A 15,705-nucleotide genomic window follows, 5' to 3' on the forward strand; every position below is an offset into this window, starting at 1 on the left:
AGCACACAGTCCACAGATCCTGAGCATCACTCACAATAAGCAACAATAATGTGATTTCAAAATATTGGTTCCAATCTCCCTTGAAGTGTGAAACCAGTCCTCCGGATGGCTGGATACATGTCTTGTGCAACTGATAGTTTGGAAGATCATCCATCCTCGCTCTTTTACGCCATGCAATTATAAGAATCTGCATATACATCCTGCTACTAAAATAGTCATGCACCTTATGATTCAATCTGTTCATTGTTTGTCATCTGGAGGACTGGTTACACACTTCCAATGAGTTATAACTGGAAGAGAGGACTGGTTACACACTTTCAATGAGATATAACTGGAAGAGAGGACTGGTTACACACTTCCAATGAGTTATAACTGGAAGAGAGGACTGGATACACACTTCCAATGAGTTATAACTGGAAGAGAGGACTGGATACACACTTCCAATGAGTTATAACTGGAAGAGAGGACTGGTTACACACTTCCAATGAGATATAACTGGAAGAGAGGACTGGTTACACACTTCCAATGAGTTATAACTGGAAGAGAGGACTGGTTACACACTTCCAATGAGATATAACTGGAAGAGGGGACTGGATACACACTTCCAATGAGTTATAACTGGAAGAGAGGACTGGTTACACACTTTCAATGAATTATAACTGGAAGAGAGGACTGGTTACACACTTCCAATGAGTTATGACTGGAAGAGAGGACTGGTTACACACTTCCAATGAGTTATAACTGGAAGAGAGGACTGGTTACACACTTCCAATGAGATATAACTGGAAGAGGGGACTGGATACACACTTCCAATGAGTTATAACTAGAAGAGAGGACTGGTTACACACTTTCAATGAATTATAACTGGAAGAGAGGACTGGTTAGACACTTAAAATGAGTTATGACTGGAAGACAGGACTGGTTACACACTTCCAATGAGTTATAACTGGAAGAGAAGACTGGTTACACATTTCCAATGAGATATAACTGAAAGAGAGGAAGGTGTGACATCAAGACATCTGCTTCCAATTTTAATAAAGCGTTTGAAAAATAATGCATTTTGTTGTCAAGTGATGCGATATATTGACATAATTGCCTTTGGCTCGTCTTTGGAGTGTAGTGACATAATTACCTTCTGAGATATACTATATTATTAGCATTATCATCATCATCATTATGATTATCATATTATTATTATTATTATTATTATTATTATTATTATTATTATTATTATTATTATTATTATTATTATTATTATTATTATTATTATTATTTCTGTTATTTATCATTATATTATTATTATTATTATTATTATTATTATTATTATTATTATTATTATTATTATTATATACTATTATTATTATTATTATTATTATTATTATTATTATTAATTATTATTATTATTATTATTATTATTATTATCATTATTATCATTATTATTATTATTATTATTATTGTTATTATTATTAAATTATTATTATTTATTATTATTATTATTATTTATTATTACTATTTTTATTATTATATTATATATTATTATTATTATTATTATTATTATTATTAATTATTATTATTATTATTATTATTATTATTATTATTATTATTATTATTATTTATTATTATTTATTATTATTTTATTATTATATTATTATTATTATTATTATTATTATTATTATTATTATTATTATTATTATTATTATATATTATTATTATTATTATTACTTTTACATTATTATTATTATTATTATTATTATTATTATTATTATTATATTATTATTATTATTATATTATTTTATTATTATTATTATTATTATTATTATTATTATTATTATTATTATTATTATTATTATTATTATTATTATTATTATTATTATTATTATAGTGTTCACAGAGCAAATGTGCTTTATTGCTCTTCAAATTCGGCATTGCGAATCAAAATTCGTCATAGAGAGAGATAGACAGGTTCAGCAAATCCATACTTAAAAATCAAGACTTAAGACCTATCTATCACGTGAACGCTTTCCTATTTATTAACAATGGAAAACACCATGTGACGTGTGCAAAACATCTAAAAAGAGAAAGCAGACGGTAACCATTTAGACTACCATTTAGCGGAGCCCCACAGTAGTGGGTTGGAATGCCAACTGAAGCAATAAATAAATAAATTAATTATTTCATTTAATTTAATAAATCCCATATGTCGTAGTGCGCGGCTTTCACCGCTTTCAACTGGTAAAAGTCTAGCCTAGTCATATTATTGACTCTCGCCCTTTCCTTGCAATATGTTCCGAGTTCGGAACAACTTTCTGTCTCTAGATACCTGCCGATGTACACTTATTTGCAGGTTTGATAATCCAATTCACTATTGGCTCACTGTTGTAATGGATTTTTCTTTTAATGACACAAAATATTACCCATTACAACAATATTAAACTAGGCCCATAATGACATTCGTATGTCACAACTGCATATATGTACACGTCGATACCTGCTCATTAGTGCCGCGCTGAGGACCGGACCGAGGACCGGTCCCACGGTCTTTTAGCTGTGAACCGTGGTCCAGTCCCAAAGAGGAAGACCGCCGGCGGTCCTCACTTCTTATCACCTTTCAACGGTCTCGCGCCATACTACTTCCCCAGCGATTCGTTGCCTCGGTCCTTTGCCTATCTTCCACCAATCACCACCCATCCCACTTAATTAATCGCACCCACCCACCTTTGCCATACACTAAACGACACAGACGACCATAGAGGCAGACGACCACCTCCCTCCACTCCGCAAACCGCCCTTTCGTGTGTGAGATGGGGGGAACAGGAGGCGCACGCCTTGGACGATTCCATTATACGGGGTAAATTTCAAAATTTACTACACCATAATGATCGCAATGACAATGATCTATGATGAAGGCATGACCCCTCTTCTCTAATGGGTTATTGTTTGAAATGTATGTGACTACTAAAGATGTGTGTGTGTGTGTGTGTGTGTGTGTGTGTGTGTCGAACCTAGCAAGTTGCAAGTCTGATTTTTTGTTTTCTTTTGTCCATCTCTTGTCGCCACTCCTTTCTATCGCATTGTTGTCATTTAAAATAATACAATAATATTAAAATTTCGTTTGGTGTTTTAACTAATCAAGTAATATGAGTTTCATTAGTTTCTTCCGTCCAAAAAAACCAGTTATAACGTCTGTATTTTTAAAAGGTCCAATAGAATATTTGGGGACCCGATAGCTCAGTTGATAGAGCACTCTCTTTATACGCAAAGGGCCAGAGATCGATCCCGGGTGCAGTCGATTTTTTTCTGAATCCCTGTCTACTCAGCAATGAATGGGTAGCTGAGTTTGTTAGATCTGGCGAAAAGTCACCATCGACCCCTCTTATCACCTCATCCACCCCCTCTTATTATAACTTCACTTCTCTCTCTTACTCTTCAATGCTCGCTGCCCTCTAATGTGTGTGTGTGTGGGGGGGGGGGGGGAGGGGGGGGGTAGGAGTTGCGTGTGTGTATCAACGCCACGAACAACTCGATCAACGCCTTGGGCGATGCCATTATCTCCGTTAATGGGGATAAATTTCAAATTTTATTAAATTATCGAAGTAACAATGAAGTACGGTGAGCAAATAAAGAAGGCATCACCCCTCTTCTCTAATTAGGTTACAATTTGAAATGAGTGTGACTACTCCGTGTGTTTTACTCCTGTAGGCCACGGTTTTCATCGTGTAGCGGTCTTTAACGGTTCAAGAATGAACGGACCGGTCTAGAGACCGGTCCTTGCGGTCTTCATTTCCCAAGGACCGTAGGACCGTGGTCCTTAAGCTTGCCAAGGACCGCCCCGCACTACTGCTCATTACTGGAAAAGTAACAAAACACGGGATCCCTGCTACAGACCTTCAATATCTTGTGTTATTTGCAGGAGTTAAGATGGTAGCCGCATTTGACACACAAGACTTTTTGTTGATTTTTTTTCATTTTCTTTTTTACTAAGAGAGAGGGGGAAGGGATGACAGAGTGGGGTGAAAGATGAAAGAATGGGAGGGGCAGGTGGAAGGAGAGAGAGAGAGAGAGAGAGAGAGAGAGAGAGAGAGAGAGAGAGAGAGAGAGAGAGAGAGAGAGAGAGAGGAATCACCAACCAACTTTTCCGACTCGACCGCTTGTCGCATCTTTGATATGTGACAGGTTTCAAACTATGACACTTAGCATCTTCTAAGCTGTTTCGTCTTATTCGGAAACTGTGAGAAAGATAAAGGGCTTTTAATTGTAAAGCCCAGGAAGTATGGTCAAATGTTTTCGTCCTACCTAATAATCTATTTAATTTTCTTATCCTGGCGTCCTCACTGTGCTATTAAATGTTTATTTTTAAATAGTGTGTAAATTTAATGAGTGGTTTTAAAGAAAGATTAAGACTAAGCGTGTGTGTGTGTGGGGGGGGGGGGGCGGCGGGGGGGGGGGGGTCGTTCGGTAAATGAAAATAACAAAAATGTGTGAATGTTTGTTGGGGGGGGGGGGGGGGGTCGTGGGATTTTGTTAAAGTTTTATATACAGCCCTATTAGTTCAATCAATTTTTGGGGGTAATGATAAATAGGGGCCTGATACTGCAGCTCATTACGAATTTAACATAACGTAAGGCATATTGAATGCCCTTAATATTAATTGTAATGCTAGAAATCTATTGATTGAAAGATCACAATAATGATACACGAGGTAAAGATAGTATAACAACTTAAATGTACGCATGTATGTGAGATGGACAAACATATATATTTAGCCGTGACATGCAAAGCACACACACACACACACACACACACAAAAGCACACACCCACACACACACACACACACACACACATACACACACACGTACATCCATACATATAGAAGATTACCATGATAAGGTAACAATACATACTATTTACAGACAAGCTTGAAAGCTATGTCAACAGCAGTGCAAACAAGTAATATTCGTCATATATAAATCTTTCATCATATCCCTGTCTACAAACACCTTGAAATAATCCATAGATTGTGCATTCTTTGTTTCCAATTTCAAATTGTTCCATTTCTGGACAATACAAATACCGAACCAGTTTTGTCTTATGTTTGTTTTGCATCTAGAGACAAAAATCTTAAACGTGTCCCCTCTAGTAAAAGTAACATTAGAATATGAAAAAAAAATCAGAAAAGTGTATCCTATTTAGACCATGTACCAATCTATAAACCTGAATTAAATCCCCACGAATTTTTCTATATTTCAAACTTTGTAAGTGACGAAAATCTGACCTTTCCTTATAAGATAAATACTGTATGGCATAAATCTTTTTGGTAGTTCTCCTCTGTACACTTTCAATACAAATAGATTGTCTTTTATATAATGGGCTCCAGATGGAATTTCCGTATTCTGGAATTGGTCGAACGAGCGATTTATACAAATACAAAAATATGGTTTTATCAAGACTTATAAAGGTTCTATATATTATTCCCATCATTCTGTTTTCACGGCTTACACAACTATCAATATGTACATCAAAATTCAAAAATGAATCAAAAGTAACTCCCACGTCCTTTTTATAAGGCACAACGTAAAGTAGATTTGACATAGAAGTATCGGTAAGATAATTATGACATGGATTTTTTTTTCCTGTATGTAATACTTTACATTTCGAAACATTAAAATCCAAATGCCATGTTGTAGACCATTTGAAAAGTGAAAATGTATCATTTTGTAGAATGTTATGGTGTTCAGTTGTACTGTAGATCTTCGTATCGTCTGCAAACAGTTTGCAGGCTGAATTTATGTCACATGGTAAATCATTTATATATAAAAGAAATAAAAGTGGTCCCAATACGCTTCATTGGAGTACAACGCTAATTACATTCTTAAAATCCGACCCCACCCAATTGACAATGAATCTTTGTATTCGATTATTAAGAAAGTCTTTAATCCAGTTAAAGATATTCCCTTTAAATCCATATGCTTTTAGTTTAATGAATAATCTCTCATGTGGAACAGAATCAAAAGCCTTCTGGAAATCAAGATAAACAACACCAATGCATTGATTACGACCAATTAACTTGGTAAAATCCTCCATCACCTGTAAAAGTTGAGTAATGCATAATCTCTTTGATCTAAGAACCATGCTGGTTATCGTTTGGCATCGTATGACTTTCAAGAAAGTCCATTATTCGGTCCATAACCTTACAGAGTATGCATGTTAAGCTGATTGGTCTATATCTGGCAGCATCCAATTTGCTGCCCTTTTTATGAATGGCAGTAACATTGGCTTGTTTCCATTCAATGGGTAAGGTACCAGATTCTAGAGACTTATTATATTATATTGTTGATAGCGGCGGTGATATTTCAAAGGTCACTTCCCTCAGTAAATGCGGATGAAGGGAATCGGGTCCCATGCTTTTAGTCACGTCTAAATTCAACAATTTGGCAAGTATGTCTTCTTGTGTAATATAAAAATCGGGAACGTTTAATTGATTTGTAACATTGAAAGTTGGTATATTTGTAGTATCTTCTTGAATTAACACAGATAAAAAATTATTATTTAAAACATGGCAGCTTTTAACATGAATTGATGTTGTTAGGCTCAACGGTTATGTACCGGATATTAAAGGTATATATCTCAAGAGAAATAGGTACATTTTCAGTGATAATTCTCAATTTTCCTTTTCCCCCTTCTCTTCACAGGATGAATATACAAACATACCGATTGTGGATATATATCTAATCTATATATTTTGTGATTTTCAGCATGTACATTATAGATGAAATGACAATAAAAGTGATATGTATAAACTTGTAATATGTTTAATTTTTTTTTGATTTAACAAGTCATATATATATATATATATATATATATATATATATATATATATATATATATATATATATATATATATATATTATTTAAAATATTTACCACAATGTTTGGGGCAGTCTACATCGATGTTTCAGGCTTAATTTGCCATCTTCAGGACTGAGTTGTTTTGTTGACTGTTGTTGTTTCTTGAAGTGGTTCCGGTTTGAAGTTAATTAAGCTTAATTTGCCATCTTCAGGACTGAGTTGTTTTGTTGACTGTTGTTGTTTCTTTTAAATAATAATTCGCTCCATTACTATATTTTAAATAATAATTCGCTCCATTACTACATGTCGAGCACTTTTCGTACCATATTTGTATCAAACACGATTCTATATATATAAAATATATATATATATATATATATATATATATATATATATATATATATTATCCCGGAAAATCAGAATCGCATAACCATGGTGCTATATATACAATATACAAGTAACAAAAGTAATAAAGTAATTATTCAACACTTGGGATCCTGTTTTATTCCTCCAATCAGAATGTTTCTCCACATCTACATCACATCACCTACCAATATGCAGCATTTGATTTGCTACCTTGAAAGACGGGAAGAGGAAGGAAAAGCAGAATATACTGCTGGTCGTTCTCATCATAAAGGTGAGACGTCAATGAAAAAAAGTAAATATGATGTCCATCAAACTTCGCTACATTGTTTGGAGACGGAAGACAAGACGGAAATATCAAAACGAGTCTTGTCGGATTGTGTCGCCGTCTGTGTCGTTGTTACTATCATCGCCTCTATTCGCTGTGACGTCAAAACAGGTGCGTTATCGTCACCAAAGCATCCATCAATGCCTGGCAGTTATCACTTGTTACCTTATGTATTTTTGTGTGATGGTAGTCACTTATTATACGGGTTTAAACAATGTATGAGGATTGATTTCCTTGTTGTGCATCTCTATATAAACGCCCGTGTTTACTCATAAAAATCATGTCCAGTTTTCCGAGCTTTCAGACTGAAATCCCAGTAAAGATAGGATATTGACTTCGCTGAAATTTGAAGCAGTTTCAATTTCAAGGATCCCATCTAATTTATATTCAACAAGAAATCCAATTGTAAGTTGAACTATCTTTTTATTATTTATTCAGTCTTGCTCTGTATATTTTTCTTTGTTTTTGACTTTCCTCTGCATTTTGTTTTTCAGTGTCGCTGAACTGAGTTTTATATTCGAGCAATTTATAATTTTCTCCTCTCTCCATTGAAAAAAATGCCAAATTAAATAGGAAATTATTTTGATACCATCCAATGTGTATACACATAGAAGATCATGTCTTAGCTTAATACCATTTTATCATACTGCTCAGAAGCGCTCGTTTCCATTGTTAAATAAAATCTCCATTCAAGGGGTCAGTTTCGGTTAAATATCATTAACTAAACTTAAAAATTACGATAGACACAATATCATTCATAATTTTTTTTTAAAAATCAATATCTTTTTTAATGTATTGATGACATCAATCAAGTTAAACTGACAAAAGAGTACTAGAAAAAAATCAAAATTTTTTTACCACCTTTTACACATCTTTATAGATTTTAATTTTGCAGCAGTGCCTGCTCTCAACTATTTCACACCGTACGTACTTGCAGTTGTGTATTTTCCATCTGATGTATTTAATAATATGATGTTATCAGACAAACGAACTTCTGGAATTTTGCTATGTAAGATACTGTACGGAGATCCCTATTTCAGACATATATTACTAGTTTTATATTTTCAGTCATAAATTGATTTAATTTGCTTCATTTACTTTTTACTTCCCAACATGATATATCATCGAGGCGGCGGATCACAAAAAAAATTCCTCCATATTTACATATTACAGGAAGTAACAAGAACTTGTGAAAATGGAATTCCACTCTACGTTAATCGTTCTGTTGTCAATGGGTAAGAGGATATTTTACTGTCTATATTTATTTTCTTTCTTTAAAGTTAATAACGAAGTGAACTTATATGCAGGTCTGATTACAATTATAATTATGGGCTTGCTTTAAAATTGTTGTGATGGACAATATTTTGGGTTGGTTTGCGAGTATTTCCATCACAACAATGAGCCCATAATAATTTGGTTTATCAGACCTGCAAATAGGTAAACGTCAGTTGGTAGTAATTTTGGAACGTAACTGCGCGAAACAATTTGATTAAATAATAAGTAAATTAAGGCTAGGGTCACTTTATGCAGAAATCCCGGATTGATCTTAACCTTTTTGTTCGGCACCATTTTAATTCGTGTTGAGCACTTCAAACACTTGAGTAAACATAAAAAAGAATCATAGATATTTGACAAAGTGCCTATTATACTGGACTCAATTTCAATGCTTCGAGAATGCCATAAAACTATTAACCTTTTGAATAGATTCAATAAGGAGAAACAAAATTTGCCCGGAACGGTCAAGAATCTCATGGTAGGCTTCTACTGATACTGACACTAGTCACACTATGGATATTGAGTTACATAGCTGGAATATCTCCTGTTCGGGATGTAGTTCCAAGAAAAAAACGGATCAGTCACTGTTTTCTGAATCTCATCTACATTGATGAAGGACGGCTTTGTGGTCTTTGGTATGACACTCGACTTCTGACCTGTAGGTCTTTGGTTCTACTCCCGTTGTGCGGAGCGTAAAGTTAAGTCCTTGGGGAAGATGATTCACTCTGATTCTATCTCATTTTTCTTTGTTTCAGTTGCTCTCTGTGCCTGCGATGGAAATTCAAGAACGGTAACAATAATTTGATACCTTAATTTATTTTCTTTTTTTAAATACTCAACTTGAGCTTATTAACAAATGAATATGTGCACTTAGTCTTTTACTTAAAGCCTGTTATTTGTTCAATTCTATTTACAATATCCTATATCTAGTTTGATAATTTCAACATAAATGATAAATGTATGATATAGTAAATTATACATTTAATTTGTACTGTTTTCCCTTTTCAGAAAATGCTGTCTTATACTATTCTAAAAAGCTTTTTTTTTTTTAAATAATTATATTTTGACATTGATTGGATTATTCTATCGAATTTTGGAGTCGAAAGCTGCTGGTTACCGTGTCTATTCTTGTAACAATTCTTGTCCGGAAATCATATTCGCGCCAAACATGCTGCATGTTGCGCCCTATGCCTTAACTATGCGGTGCACCACAACCAAGCGAGAACATTTGTAAAGCGCCTAGAACATGATGTCAACAAATTAAATGTGTTATTCTCTTAAAACTAATTTGCAACCGAATCCATTGGTTTTTGTTCTCTTTGACCTTAGCTTTAAGCCGGAACTCAATGTTTAAATCAACACATTGAACTTTCCAGTTTTCTTAAAAGCAGTTTTCTTTTTTTCCCCCTTTATTTTCAGCTTGTGTCATCAGGAAGTTACACAGATACTCTATTGAATGGAATTCGACGGTGAGTCGTTTACTACCAATATGATACTACGCTGCTGGAAGCTGTGGACTGTAAAAAGTAATAAACAAAAATGAATATAACAGGTTAAAAAAAAAGAACAAAATACCAAACACGAAACGTTTCGGGCTCAAAACCCTTCTTCAGCCAACAACAACAAAATTAATAAAGACATAAATACATTGCTAAATTCCAGATAGGTCATCTCTATTCTATCGCCTATCTGGAATTTAGTAATGTATTTATGTCTTTATTGTTGTTTTTTTTTTTTTTGTTGGCTGAAGAAGGGTTTTGAGCCCATGTTTGGTCTTTTGTTCTTTTTTGAAGCTGTTTTTGTTTATCACTTAGTACCATTATCATCATTTACATTATGATATTTCTAAAAAATAAATAAGACATTTTAAAATATTAAAATGTTAACGCTCCTCGAAATAGTAAAACGCATACCTTAATAAAAAGATAAGAAAACAAAACCATCAAAAGACAAAACAAAATGCATAACATCGTAAATTATTACACGTTATAAAATCTGATAGGTTGGTAAATCTGTTATAATGTATTTACAAATAACTGTTTTAATTTGTGTATCTATGGCATTTTGTGTACCATACAATCCGTAGAATTTAAGGCATTTTATCTTCTCCTGGTCTCTCTCAGAGAAATGATTTCTATTTCCAGTGATACTTTGGATTTGGTGCGACGTCCGAACCCACTTTAAGGACATAGTTTAACATTGTTGTAATGGACAATATTTTGTGTCATATTTTATATTTCCATTACAACAATGAGCCCATAAGGCATTAGGTTATCAGAACTACGAATGAGTACACGTCGGTTTGGTGGTATGACACTCGCGACATGTAAGCTGAAGGTTCGAATAACGTTATCCCCTCGAGGGATTGAATTCGTCCAAACCGACTTCCATCTCGTACATGCATCTCTATCCGTAGTCAGGAAATCTGCGTACAAGGGTAGCCGGGACTTTTTTTCGGCTCGAAACGGGGGCACCGTCCATTATGCGCATTCCCACTCTCTTTGATCTTATTAAGCCAGCTCTTTGTAATCTTCTCCCTCCAGACATCGGGGGCTGGATTGCTGCCATTATCGGGCCCCATTCTCCAGGCGTTGTTGTCAGCGTTCCCGACACTATGTGCATTGATTTGCGAAGTTTTACATCCACCAACTTGAGTGGCTGGATGGGAATAGCAATGACTCTCGATACAAAATTTTAACAGCAACTAACATGCGTCCTAACTCGCCCTAGATATTTTGTTGCTGCTGGCTTGGGACACTTGTATATAGTTTTGAGCACATTCATATAGTGGATGTTGCGCCGTATAAAAAGTTAAATGTGTTTTTACCATTGATTAGTAGTCGTCCTTTGCAGCCATACAGTTCAGGGGACTGAAAAAGTGTGTATGAAACTGCCAAACAAAGTAAGAAAGAAAAATACAAGAAAAAAAAAAATCCCAAAAAATCAGTTTACTTCGTCGAAGAATATTGATTTTTTGGAATGTTTTTTTCTTTTGTATTTTTACGTCTTGCTTTGTATGGCACATAATTGGGCTTTGGAGAAATTATCTGAGAACACACTTAATTTATTACGTTAATCTCTTAATGAAAATTTGCTTAAAAGCAAGTTTAGATCTTGAAAATAACTGCATTTTCTATCCATTTAATGCTCAGATTGGAAAATCAAGCGAGAAGGAAAGTCCCCTCTTTTGGCTCAGTGGTTTCTAACAATCTTTTGGACGAATGCGTAAGCTTTTTTTCTATTTTTTTCCCTACAATAAAAACTTCTTCAAACTTGATTCAAATATTTTGGTTAAGATTATTGTCAACGTTTTGTCAAGTTTTAAATAGTATGTTGGCCATTCGGTTAGATATATTTCATGAACCTATGAGTCCAGCAAAATCTATATTTGTGTGTTTGTCGTGTCGTGTACATTGGAAGATAAATGACTCGTGTCTAGGATCAATGACAATATGTACATTATACGACATGCCACTCAAAAACCTTCACTGTCATATGTCACTATGTCATAAAATGACACCCGGAGCATGAGTGGTGAGAACGTTACAATTTGGTTTCGTATAGAAGGAACGACATTGACGCCACTCAGCTCTTTGTTATTGTTTATAGTCCGCCCATTTTTATGAGTATATTTCACTAAATTCGATCAATCAGACTATAAACGTTCAAGGTTACACAAATGTTTGTGTGTTGGTACGTTATATCCCGCTGCCTAAATGCACAGGAACAATTTGTTTATTTTGCTTCGTTTCTATTTCAATGTGTGTTAATGTCTTGTATTTGTGTGTGTGTGTGTGTGATCATCTAATTTGTTGCTAATTATTCTTATTTGTGTGTACATCATTGCTTTTTATTTTAATATTTTTACATTTCATCACTATGATATCCTTCTACTTGTCAAACGATATTTTTTTCTGTCTACAGTATCCCATATGCCCCATCGGCACAGTGTGTGTTACAGACATTGGCGTCAGAAAATGTGTTGCCGCACCAATCGTTGGCACGGCATCAGTCGGAGCCAGTTATCACGACCCACTCATTTCTTCATCTCCCATAAACTCCGATTATGGTAGACCAGCAGTTGCAGTAGTTGGATCCGGTTACAGCGAGCCCGTCGAAGCTTCTGTGGGATTGGGAGCCAGCTATCGCGACCCTTCCGTATCCCTGTCTGGTGATTTTAACAGCGGTGTCGTTCTATCTGGAGCCACTAATTTGGGAGGAGTCGGAGTTGGAGTCTCAGCAGGTCTTGGATACGGCGATAATTTTGTCCGATTCTCTGGTAAGATTTCTTTAAAATGGAACTAAACTGTAGCAATCTGATTATTGCATAAGGTTGGGAAATGCTCATCAAATTTGACAGCCCCCCCCCCCCGAAATTTTTTTAATAAAAAAGAAACCAAACCATACAACATGAATAGATGTACAAAAAAACGTTTTGCGTAGCAACACTGACTTAAGATCTGATAGAGATAAATAAATAAGAACAACAAAAAAGGCCTAGTCGACATGATTAGAATTCGGAAGTTCAAAGAACTTTAAAAAAACAACATTCACTCTTCTCAATGCCGTCATTTATTCTCGCTCAAGTTTTATGAGTTAGACTTAAAATTCAATGACAGATTTGAAACAATGTATGCTTATTTGCAGGTCTGGTAACCCGAATTGTTATAATAATGTTGTAATGAAAATACTTTCAACGCAATTTATTGTTCATGACAACAATGTTACTTTAAAGCCCACCATTGCGTTCAGTTATCAGACTTCGTTTATCAGACACATCGTTTTAAAACGATAGATCACATTATATATATTTTTTATTTTTCTTCTTCATAGACACATATACACAATTTATGATTATTCCAATTTCTCTTGTGATTATTTTGTTTACAGGCTGTGGAATTGTTCCTCCCGAGTGCCGTGCAAATCAAGTTAATCCAGGATTCCTCAGTGGTGTTTACAAATACACATTTGATTACACACTCAACAGCTGTGTTCAAATCAGTGTTTGCTCCTCGTGTGCCCTGATCAGCGGCGCTCAAAACAACTTATTTAACACTTTGTTTGCTTGTAATAGATATTGTCGTCAGTAATGGCGATAGAAAATTGTGATTGGAACCGAATGTTGGCTTGTTAATTTATGATTTTATGTAAATCTCTCTCTCTCTCTCTCTCTCTCTCTCTCTCTCTCTCTCACACACACACACACACACACACACACTCACAAATTCTAATACATACTTTTTGCTTCCTCTTTGCCACTTTCTTTTCATTGAATTATAAATCCTAAACAAAAATTGCTTTAATGAGTAAATGGTGGAGATGTGTGTGTATGTGAGAAAAATATATATGTTCTTTCTCGATAACATAATACCTCTTTCTTCCACTCATTTTCACCTTTTTTCCATTGTTATATGCAAACTAAACGAAAATAAACTAATTGCTTAATACCCGATAATTAAAGGATGACGATATTATATGTAAGGCGAGAATAATTTTTTTTGATAAGGTTGGAACCCTGATTCTTCATATTATATCGAACCTAAATTATTTTTATATACATTATAGTAGTATTAACCGTGGGATTTCCAGAAAGAGTATTTTAAAACAGAAATTTGAATATAAATGCTTAGTGTGATTTTTTAAACTCTACAGTGCAACAAGACGTTTTCAAAATAATATAAAACTTGAATTTGACCTTTTCTCCTCTTTCTTTTGGAGTTCCCTTTTTTCTAGAAATGACAATGTAATAAATCTCAGTAAGAGAAATGACGGAGCTGCAGAGCAGCATTAAATTTTTTAAAACTATAACCATTGCATCAAAGCTATTGTGCGATAGAAATGCACCTATAATACAAGCAATTCTTTTAAAAACAAAGGGAAAAAAGGTTCTTCAAATAATATGTCGGCAGATCAGAATCTCCGTTAAAGCAATATGATTTACTCTCCAAAACAAACAAAAACAAACAAAAAAAGCAAAAGAATTCCCCCCCCCCCAAAAAAAAAAAAGAATAAAACGTCAAATTTAAACTAGTCAAATGGACTCTTAACAAAGACAAAATAGGGCAATAGCAGAGTAGAATTGTTTAAAATAATGATTAGGCCTACTTGATTTTTAAGCCAAAAATAAAGCGTAGAAGGGGCCCTAAACCAGTGTAACGACAGAGCAATATCTTTTGAAACATATTTTAGCAAAAAATTAAACTAAAAATCAACATCCTTAAGCTAGCAATGCGGTAGCAGGGAAATTTTTTGGTGTAATATGACGAAAAGTAAATAACTTATAAAGATCAATTGAAAAGAAGTAGTTAAAGAGCCGAGTAATAAAAGCATTGAAGTCATATTTTTAAAATGAATTTTCAGATTATCAGTGATAAACCTAAATCATAATGACCTTTCTTCGCTCATCAATTTATTCTCTTAACAAACATAATCCACGTCTCCAATCTCAATACTATAGTTTTATTTTTTGTATACTTTGTATAGCCGAATCCAACTTTAACCACCATTTTCTGAGGACTGACTTACTATGACAATACTTTTATAACTAGGCTCTTCAATTGTCGTCGCAATTATAGTAGCAGTATTTTTGAACGCATACATCACCAGGGACTGTGCAGCGTATAGCAGAGACATTATTTAAAGTAATTCTTGAACGTAGAAAAACAAACATTTCCCATCCATCCCTCTCATTAGGACAATGGCTGCATCTTTAAACCCTTCTGCATATTTAAGGCACTTATTGTGTTGATCGTTCGTTAAATCCACGAGATGTCCTCAAACATAAAAAATATTGAAGATTCAAGTACTATTCAAGTATTCAAGTATAATTCTCTTTCTCTTTCTCAAATAACAAATCTGCCTTATATTAACTTGAAATATCTTGCACATACAT

General features: G+C 34.2%; 1 protein-coding gene across 2 annotated transcripts; it reads left to right on the top strand.

Annotated features, from left to right (window-relative positions):
* The first annotated feature begins 7,818 nt into the window (after positions 1–7,818).
* LOC144973350 (uncharacterized) lies at positions 7,819–14,688 on the top strand. 2 transcript variants are annotated; one of them, XM_078915667.1, is made up of 7 exons: positions 7,819–7,943; positions 8,668–8,773; positions 9,569–9,603; positions 10,233–10,282; positions 11,966–12,038; positions 12,738–13,092; positions 13,704–14,688. In XM_078915667.1, exons 2-7 carry the CDS (start codon positions 8,734–8,736, stop codon positions 13,901–13,903), a joined length of 753 nt encoding a protein of 250 aa, XP_078771793.1. In that variant the 5' UTR covers positions 7,819–7,943; positions 8,668–8,733; the 3' UTR covers positions 13,904–14,688. The 2 variants fall into 2 exon arrangements, with proteins under 2 accessions (XP_078771793.1, XP_078771802.1); XM_078915676.1 differs by having other exon boundaries at positions 8,712–8,773.
* The last annotated feature ends 1,017 nt before the right edge of the window (positions 14,689–15,705 follow it).

This window comes from Berghia stephanieae, chromosome 1 (genome assembly GCF_034508935.2).
Source record: "Berghia stephanieae isolate SIO BIC M18660-M18661 chromosome 1, UCSD_Bste_1.3, whole genome shotgun sequence".
Classification (NCBI taxonomy): domain Eukaryota; kingdom Metazoa; phylum Mollusca; class Gastropoda; order Nudibranchia; family Aeolidiidae; genus Berghia; species Berghia stephanieae.